Source organism: Rattus norvegicus, chromosome 18, assembly GCF_021556685.1.
Source record: "Rattus norvegicus strain SHRSP/BbbUtx chromosome 18, alternate assembly SHRSP_T2T, whole genome shotgun sequence".
In the NCBI taxonomy this organism is placed as follows: Eukaryota; Metazoa; Chordata; class Mammalia; order Rodentia; family Muridae; genus Rattus; species Rattus norvegicus.
In genome coordinates, this window is record NC_141551.1 from 4210022 (window position 1) to 4220514 (window position 10493).

The 10493-nt window shown below is 45.2% G+C and overlaps 1 protein-coding gene across 39 annotated transcripts in view; it reads right to left on the minus strand.

Moving 5' to 3' along the window:
* The window catches only part of Osbpl1a (oxysterol binding protein-like 1A), a 205195-nt gene that overhangs the window by 80081 nt on the left and 114621 nt on the right, over nt 1-10493 (minus strand). For 38 of the 39 annotated variants that reach the window (XM_087592207.1, XM_087592205.1, XM_087592211.1 and 35 more), the window contains 1 exon segment: nt 7312-7474. The exons of the other annotated variant lie outside the window; for it this stretch is intronic. In XM_087592207.1, coding sequence (XP_087448333.1) covers nt 7312-7474 — 163 coding nt within the window. 39 annotated transcript variants of the gene reach the window in all.

The window sequence follows — 10493 nt, forward strand, 5'->3', positions numbered from 1 at the left end:
ACCACACAAAGACCCAACAAAGAAAGAGAACTTCAGACATTGCAATTTCCCTTATGAATATCAACACAAAAATACTCAATAAAATTCTCACAAACCAAATCCAAGAACACATAAAAATTATCATTCACTATGATCAAGTAGGCTTCATCCCAGGGATGCAAGGATGGTTCAATGTATGGAAATCCATCAACATAATACACTATGTAACAAACTCAAAGGAAAAAAAAACACATGATCATTTCATTAGATGCTGAGAAAGCATTTGACAAAATTCAACACCCATTCATGTTCAAAGTCTTGGAAAGATTGGGAATTTGAGGCCCATACCTAAACATAGTAAAAGCGATATACAGCAAATCAGTCGGCAACATCAAACTAAATGGAAAGAAACTTGAAGCAATCCCACTAAAATCAGGAACTAGATAAGGCTGTCCTCTCCCTCCCTACTTATTCAATATAGTACTTGAAGTCCTAGCCAGAGCAATCAGACAACAAAAGGAGATCAAAGGGATATAAATTGGGAAGTAAGAAGTCAAAATATCACTATTTGCAGATGATATGATAGTACACTTAAGTGACCCCAAAAGTTCCAACAGAGAACTACTAAGTCAGATAAACAACTTCAGCAAAGTGACTGGGTATAAAATTAACTCTAACCAATCAGTAGCCTTCCTCTATTCAAAGGATAAACAGGCTGAGAAAGAAATTAGGGAAATGACACCCTTCACAATAGTCACAAATAACATAAAATACCTGAGTATGACTTTAACCAAGCAAGTGAAATATCTGTATGATGAGAACTTCAAGTCTCTGAAGAAAGAAATTGAAGATCTCAGAAGATGGAAAATCTCCCATACTCATGTACTGTCAGGATTAATATAGTAAAAATGGCCATTTTGCGAAAAGCAACCTACAGATTTAATGCAATCCCTATCAAAATTCCAACACAATTCTTCATAGGGTTAGAACAAGCAATTTGCAAATCCATAACAACAACAACAACAACAACAACAACAACAACAAAAGAATAGTGAAAACTATCCTTGACAATAAAAGAACTTCTGGGGGAATAACCGTCCCTGACTTCAAGCTATATTGTAGAGCAATAGTGATAAAAACAATATGGTTTTGGTACAGAGACAGGCAGGTAGATCAATGGAATAGAATTGAAGACCCAGAAATGAACCCACACACCTATGGTATGGTCTCTTGATCTTTGACAAAGGAGCTAAAACCATCCACTAGAAAAAAGATAGCATTTTCAACAAATGGTGCTGGTTCAACTAGAGATCAGCATGTAGAAGAATGCACATTGACCCATTCTTATCATCCTGTACAAAGCTTAAGTCCAAGTGGATCAAGGACCTCCACCTCACACCAGATACACTCAAACTAAGAGAAGAAAAAGTGGGGAAGAGCCTCAAACACATGGGCATTAGGGAAAATTTCCTGAACAAAACACCAATGGCTTATATTCTAAGATCGAGAATCAGCAAGTGGGACCTCATAAAACTGCAAAACTTCTGTAAGGCAACAGACACTGTGATCAGGACAAAACAGCAACCAACAGATTGGGAAAAGATCTTTACCAATTCTACATCTGATAGAGGACTAATATCTAATATATACAAAGAACAAGAAGTTAGACTCCAGAGAGTCAAATAACCCTATTTTAAAAATGGGGTACAGAGATAAAGAATTCACAGCTGAGGACTATCAACTGGCTGAGAAGTACCTAAAGAAATGTTCAACATCCTTAGTCATCAGGGAAATGCAAATCAAAACAACCCTGAGATTCCACCTCACACCAATCAGAATGACTAAGATCAAAAACTCAGGTAAGGATGCTGGTGAGGATGTGGAGAAAGAGGAACACTCCTCCATTGTTGCTGGGATTGCAAGCTTGTACAACCACTCTGGAAATCAGTCTGGAGGTTCCTCAGAAAATTGGACATAGTACTATCTGAGGACCCAGCTATACCACCCCTGGGCATATTCCCAAACGATGCTCCAACATATAACAAGGACACATGCTCCACTATGTTCATAACAGCCTTTTTTACAATAGCCAGAAGCTGTATACACACACACACACACACACACACACACACACACACACAGAGTCACCAAAACTAGACAATATTGATGAAGCCAAGAAGTGCATGCTGGCAAGAACCTAATATAGCTGTCTCCTAAGAGGCTCAGCCAGAGCATGACAAATACAGAGGCGAATGCTCACAGTAAACCATTGAACAGAGAACGGGGTCCCCACTGGAGGAGTTAGAGAAAGGATTGATAGAGTTGAAGGGGTCTGCAACCCCATAAGAACAACAATACCAACCAACCAGAACTCCCAGGGACTAAACCACTACCCAAAGAGTACACATGGACAGACCCATGGCTCCAGCTGCATATGTAGCAGAGGATGGTCTTGTTGGACACCAATGGGAGGAAAAACCCTTGGTCCTGCCAAGACTGGACTCCCAGTGTAGGGGAATGTCAGGACAGGAAGGGAGGGTGGTTGGGGAGGGGGAACACCTTCACAAAAGGGGAGGGGGAGGGGATAGGGGCTTATGGACAGGAAACCAGAAAAGGGAATAACATTTGAAATGTAACTAAAAAATACTGAGTAAAAATTAAAAAAAAAACATTAAAAAAAGAGAAACATCTCTCTATATATATATAATATATATGCATATATATGTAATATATATATAATCTTAATCAGCCCTTCCTCTTCTGGGCTGATAGTGCTCTGAATAAGACCCAAAGATCATCTACTAAAAGCATAAAACCAGATATGCTTAGTGTTTGTTTGCATTGTTGGCTAGGTCTGTCCGAGACTCCGGAAAAATAAAGCCTATTGCTAATGCCCTGGCTAACTCCTAGAGGTGGAAGATAAAGTCCCTGTTGCTGAAGACACCATGCACTTCCAGAGGAAAGCCCGAAGACTAATGCACTGGAACTGTCTTGAACAGAGTTTTGAGTACTAGAAGGTACCATAGAAGCTTCCAAAGGAGGGAGGCAATCAACAGCCATAACCAGCTCTGATGCCCAGAACTCCTCACTGACCTGCACGGGGCAATAACCCTATGACTGCCATAGTGTGCACATACCTTGGCAGTAACCAAGAGGTCTCTGATTGGATAAGACCCATTCAACAAAAGGCAGACATGTCTGGTACTGGAACAGCTAATTAACAGCTCCGTGCTCAGGAAGTCATAGTTATTGAAGGAAAATCTAAAGCCACTAATTTATTAAACCATAATCCCTAACAACAATCTATAAACTCTGCCATTATACCCTGTCTAAGTTTGGGTTTCTATTGACACCATGACCATGGCAACTCTTACCAAGAAAAACATTTAATTGGGACTATTTACATTTCCACAGGCTTAGTTCTTGTTGTAATGGCAGAAAACACGGCCACATGTAAGCAGACACAGTGCTGGAGAAGGAGCTGAGAGTTCAACATCTGGTTTAAAACCTCTCCTGGATTTTGGTTTGGTTTTTTAGAGAGAGGAGGGAGGGAGAGAAGGAAGGAAGGAGAGAGACACAGAGAGAGAGAGAGAGAGAGAGAGAGAGAGAGAGAGAGAGACAGAGAGAGAGACAGAGAGAGAGACAGAGAGAGGGAGAGAGAGGGAGAGAGACAGAGACAGAGAGAGGGAGAGACAGAGAGACAGAAAGACAGAGAGACAGAGACAGAGACAGAGAGGCACGCTATAAATTTGGAGGAGAGCAGGAACAAATCCATAATTATTCTACTTGCCTAGTAAACAGAATTCTGCAGATTTAAGCTAAAATTCCAGGGATGGGGAGAATGTCCTAGATTCTTTGGATGAGCCCAATATAATCACAGGGTTCCTTCAGCAGGAAGGAGGAATGGCCAGAATTAGAGGCCGAAGATGATCTACTCAGGCTCTGAAGATGGAGGACAGGCTTGGAGCCATGGAACGCAGGTGGTTCATTAGAGCAAGGAACCAGATTCTATCCTAGAGCCTAGATGTTCTTTGACTTCAGGACTTTTGAGTGCTGGAACTGTGAGAAAACCAATCTTCACTCTTTCAGTCTAATCTTAAGTTACACAGCATGTAAAGGAAAGTGAGTGAAATAATAGTAACTAAGTCTCCTGGGAAAGCGCAGGGTAGCAACAAGGGCTAGCCTTATTTAAGGGTCAGGTTTCTTCTCTCATAGCAGAAGTGAAGGAGGAAGTGTGGGGAGAGGCCGCTGAGTAGACACTACAGTGTGCAAATGAAGTCATTTCTCAGCAGGAGCTGTTATGATCTTCATGAACTGTGCAGCCGGTCACAGCAGGTCAGGACTTGCTATCAGGCTATCAGATTGTTCATTTCAATGAGTCTTTTCCATTGTTCCGTGATTCACTAAGTTTGTAGTAAAAAATAGCAGAAAAGGCAGATGAGTTACTGTGTTTAAACAAATGTAACAAAGTTTGTGTAACTATTCATGGCTTGACATGTCCCTGCCTTCATTGACTACAGCCAGCAGAGAAAGTGCTGTCAGTCCAGGATTCGGTCTCGGGAGCCTGCTCAGCACAGCGATCCACAGCACAGCAGAGGTACCACAACCGCAGCAAGCACATTCAGGTGTGGGCAGAGGGGTGGCAGGTATTTATCTCCTCGTCCCAGAGATGACTGCTGTGACATACCCGGAAACAGAGAGTTGGGAGAAGCTGCTAAATGTCTCTCAAAAAGAGAATGGTTTAAAAAGAATGTTCTACATGCACATAGAAAGACTGGGCTGGAGCTACAATCCTAAAATGGAGTCTAAAGATGTCCTGAAAAGCTCATCCAGAATAACCACTTAGCTATTTCGGGGACTTTTCTTCAAGTCCCAATGTATACCTGGTATGGTAGCTTGAATAAAAATGGCCCTCACAGGACCAGAGGGAGTAGCACTATTAGGAAGAGTGGCCTCCTTGGAGTAAGTGTTCACTGGGGGTGGGCTTGGAGGTCACAGGTGCTTAAGCCATACTTAGCATGGTAATCTCTCTCTGCTGCGTACTGCATGCTGCCATGCTTCCTGCCATGACGACAATGGACTGAACCTCTGACCTGTAAGCCAGCCCCAATTAAATGTTGCCCCTTATAACAGTGACTGTGGTTGTGATGTCTCTTCACGGCAATAAAAACCTAAGACACTTGGGGATCCATTGGCTATCTATGAGTCTATGGACTTGGAATTGCTTGAAAAAAGGCCCGGAAGAGTAGCTTATCAAGCTGTTAATAACCTCTTGAAGAAAGACTGGCGAGAGAGCTCAGTGGTCAAGGGCACATGTACTGACCTTCCAGAGGACTCAGGCTAGCTCCCTGCACCAGTGTTAGGCAGCTCACCACTGTCTGCAATCTAGTCCAGGGACTCCAACACCTCTGCTCTCCAAGGGCAGGTACAAATACATGAGCATACCCACACAGTCATATGTGCTACATATAATTTAAACTGCAGACAAATCTTTAAAAACTAGCCTCTGAAGAACCTGTGAGAGTTTCAGTGTGTGTGTGTGTGTGTGTGTGTGTGTGTGTGTTTCTCTTGCTATGATAAAACACCATGACCAAATAGAACTTAAGGAAGAAAGACTTTATTTGGGTTTATAATGGTGCAGAGCATGACGGTAGGCAGCCAGAGCCAGAGGCTGAGACATTACATCTCCAACATCAACCACACAGCAGAGAAAGTGAACCAGAAGTGAGGGGAGGCTATGTGTTCTCAAAGTCCACCCCACTGGCATGCTTCCTACCACCAGACAAGATAGCTAAAGATTCCTTTTTCTTTTTCTCTTTCTGCTTTGGGTTTTCCAAGACTGAGTTTCTCTGTGTAGCTTTAGCTGCCCTAGAACTTCCTTTGTAGATCCACCTACCTCTACCTCCCAAGTGCTGGGACCAAAGGCTTGCTCCTCTGCCACAAAGCTTCTGCTGATTTTCTTTTAGGAACCAATGCACAGAATGTATAAGTTAACATCAATGGGCAGAGGACAGAGTTGAGAATAGTACATGCCAGCCATCATAAATGTTCTTACACTGTCTCCCTCCCACCACAGTAAGTTCCTTCACCCTTGTCATTCATCCTGTGTTCAAGTCCTACATCTTCCCTCTTCCCAGCATGCATCACTCTTTCACACATCCCACAGTTAACTGACACTGTCAGCGTCATCATAGTCCTTTTTAGCTCCAAATCTGGCTATTACAGTATGTGCGCCCCTGAATTAATTCTACTTCTACTAGCAATGATCCAAGCCTGAATTCCCTCTGGGTCTCTATCCTTCCAATATTCTCTTCCTGCCCCGTGCGATAACCCACTGCATCAGCTTTCTTGGCTTAACCTCTTGTTCTCATTTCTGCCATTTCTCACTGTGCTTCCTCTCTTTCGTTTCCTGCTATAAAATACTGTTGCAACCTCACTGATCTCCAGTTACCTTGTTCTCTGGAACCTTTCCCCATTCACATGTATCTCAAAACTTCTAATGTTAATTTCTAGATCAAAACCCAGTAACCACGGTGGTGCATGCTTGTAATTTCAGCTCCTAGAAGATTAGTTGGATCTTGAGTATAGCATAGCCCTCAAAGTAAGACAATAATACCCACACACATACAAAATCCAAACTGCTTAGCAGTCCCACCTTCTCCACCTGTCTACAACTCTTCCCACCTCACCTCTCCATTTCCAGGCTACTAACACTCAGGACCACTCTCTCGGGGCTGCAGGCGCTGGTGTCCCTGCTCACAGGAGATTCACTATGCTGTCCTTGTGCACAGTTTCTGGGGCAAAGTTAAGAACTTCCTTTCTCCTGCTCCAACTATACTCTGGCCCCTATATTTGCCTCTAGCACACTGAACTCTAAAGGCCTCTTTCAAGACAGAACTCACTGTCTCTTTCCATTTCCTTAGAGCATGTGTCAAGAGCTGACAGCACAGGGTGGTCAGAAAACAGTCACAGAAAAGGAGCAAAACAAACAAACAAACAAAAAAAAAATGTACAGCTTTGAAAGTATTCCAATTCTGGCATATTGTATGCTTTCAAAACAGGCAGACACACACATATGTGCACACACACACATGTGTTCTGTGGCACACATGTGCCTACACTCAGATGAACACCTGTGCACATCCACATACACACAGATGCACACACACACACACACACACATGTGCATGTACACACGGATGTACATGCTGCACAATAGTTAGGGCAGCTGTACTGATAAACCTCTGTTTATTCTGGAAAATTCCAGGTCACAGCCACTCTTACAAAGCCTATACACTTCTAACAACACAAAGGAAATGGTTCTGGAGTTACCTGACAGTGCATCATAGAACTCGTCCTCACTAAGGATGCTGACAGGCGGAGATCCTTCAACCAGGGATCGTTCTAGTTCATGATGCTCAGTGGCTAAAGTCTCCAGCGCTTCTGACAAAATTTTGTTTTTTTCTTGCTCCTGTTCCAATTTAAAATTCCTTACCTAGAAGAATAAAGATACACAAGAGTTCAGAATGGCAGAAAATGTAGGCTTTCTTGGGATGTGAAAATTACTTGGTTTTGATCTAATTCTACTGCAACATCAGAAATGAAAGCAGTTAAGTTACACACACACGCAGACGAATGAGCAAAGTCACTAAGCTAATTTTGTTCGTCCCAAAGGACCTTTTCACACACAGCTTATCTAATGAAAATAGATTGCTAACTTCCAAACAAATTCAGCTCAAATTATGAAGATCCTAATAAAAGAAAAAAGGCATTAATCAATTTGGAAATTACATTAAAATATTTCTCCTTCAACACTAATAATGAAATTATATATATATGTAAAGGTTATGGGAAAGGTAGAGCCTGGTCAGATCTTTGGGCCTTTGAAATAGCATTGTCCTATGTATACAAACCAAGAGTGTATGACCCTGCACAGCACTAAGGCCCTCTAAACCTCACAAGACAGGATGCACTGAGTTTGGCCCCAAGTTTTATCTAATTCTGCTTCAAGAACCCCAGAATCACTGCTGGCTTCCTGTCTTGCTCAGTTCCTCACTCGGGAGCCAGAGAGGCTATCTCCAGTGGCTGCCACGTGTCCTCAGACACACCTTCAGTAGTTTCCACCTCTTACGGGTTTCCATTACAATCTCGGCAGGGTTCAGCACGACAGCCTTTCAAGTGTAGCTCCCTTAGCTACTGTGCAGCGTGTGCACTGTGTGTGTGAGCTTTCAATTTAGCAACAGAGGCTATTTGTCAGATGCAATCCTAAACATAAAGTGCTCCTTTTAAAGACAGCTGTGATCCCACAGCTGTGGTGTCCACGCCTGTATTCCCAGGACTGGGGAGGATGGGGCATGAGAATGGAGAATTTGGAGGGAGTCTAGACTCTATACAACTATAAAACTTGGGTGTTTTAGAGAGCAGAATCCTGTTGCTAGAGCTGGATATCACCAGAGCCTGCTTTCACTTTCTCCTCCCTTGAAGCTGACCACAGAGGGAGGCCAAACCGAGAGGTAGGCTACACCACCAGTTTAAAAGGCACTGACTAGGCAGTGGTCTCCAAGTTCTCTCAGGTCAAAGCTCAGGTGTCTGATCTGTGAACTGGGGATTCTTGCATAGTGCTCCTTGCTTCCTTCCATTCCTCTCTTCATCCTAACCCTGTCGCTTCCTGACATTTCTCTAGTGCTCTTCTCTAACCCCAGGAGAAGGAGGTATTTCCCTGTCTGATGGCCGCTCATCAGGCTCTACTGAGAACTGTAAGAATAACTCGAATACAGTTTGGCTGAATTCACGGTCACTTCCACAGACACTCAGGGCCAAATCTTTATCATCCTGGAAACAGCTCCAGTCCTCAGGCACTTGAAGGTTTATCATTAGAGCAATGAGATAATTATTAGATCTGTGATACTGAAATACAATAGCAATATGTAAGTCATCCTGAACTCAGACACCTGTTATGTTTATGATTACGATATTCTCATAATCGAAATAGTGTCTCCAGAGAAGAAATGCTGTGTACCTTCAAATGTGACAACAGAAGATTAATTCCTTCTGTTTAACAAATACTTACATTTGAATGCTAAATATAGACTTACATAGACGTCAGCCAAGTGGCAAAATTGGTCAATGCCCTCAAACACCCAATCCTCTCTAGAAAATCTTGTTCAAACCACAAATGATCCTTTATTCACCTAAATCAGCATCACTCCCTTTCTGCCACACCTACTTCTAACCTTGCTGTTAGTAAAGAGTGAATGGGGCGGGAAGCTGTGGAGGAAAGAGTGCTACCCTCCGGAGTCTGAGCTTGTTAAACTCTCAGTTGATCTGAGAGTGCTGGTAGGAGTTTCCCTCGCTGAGCAAGCCTCACCACAAAACTGCAGAAAGGTGCTCTCCCCTTGAGTAAGGCATGTGTATGATAAGGAGCTGCAAGCACAGGGGCTGCAAGCACAGGGGCTGCAAGCACAGGACCTGCAAGCACAGGGGGCACAGGAGCTGCAAGCACAGGGGCTGCAAGCACAGGGGGCACAGGGGCTGCAAGAACAGGAGCTGCAAGCACAGGGGCTGCGAGCACAGGGGCTGCGAGCACAGGGGCTGCGAGCACAGGGGCTGCGAGCACAGGGGCTGCGAGCACAGGGGCTGCGAGCACAGGGGGCACAGGGGCTGTGAGCACAGGACCTGCCAGCACAGGGGCTGCGAGCACAGGGGCTGCAAGCACAGGGGCTGCGAGCACAGGGGCTGCAAGCACAGGGGCTGCGAGCACAGGGGCTGCAAGCACAGGGGGTACAGGGGGCACAGGGGCTGTGAGCACAGGACCTGCAAGCACAGGAACTGCAAGCACAGGGGCTGCAAGCACAGGGGGCACAGGGCTGCAAGCACAGGGGGCACAGGGGCTGCAAGCACAGGGGCTGCAAGTACAGGGGCTGCAAGCACAGGGGGCACAGGGGCTGCGAGCACAGGGAGCACAGGGGCTGCGAGCACAGGGGCTGCAAGCACGGGGGCACAGGGGGCACAGGGGCTGTGAGCACAGGGGCTGCAAGCACAGGGGCTGCAAGCACAGGGGGCACAGGGGCTGCAAGCACAGGGGGCACAGGGGCTGCAAGCACAGGAGCTGCAAGCACAGGGCTGCGAGCACAGGAGCTGCAAGTACAGGGGGCACAGGGGCTGCGAGCACAGGGGCTGCAAGCACAGGGGGCACAGGGGCTGTGAGCACAGGAGCTGCAAGCACAGGAGCTGCAAGCACAGGGGCTGCAAGCACAGGGGGCACAGAGGGCACAGGGGCTGCAAGCACAGGGGCTGCAAGCACAGGGGCCGCACCAGGAAGCTTTCTCCCCTAAGGAAGCGCCTGTGAGCTAAATGGCCAAAGTACCACTGTTCAGAGGGGCAAAGGGAATCCAGTGCCCACAATCCCAGCAGTTCCAAGTTACCTAGAAAGGAGCCTCACCCTGAAAGGTCTGTGTAAAGCTGCCAATGAGGAGGTGGTGGAGTGTGGTTTCATAAAGCAGTCATCTTCTGAA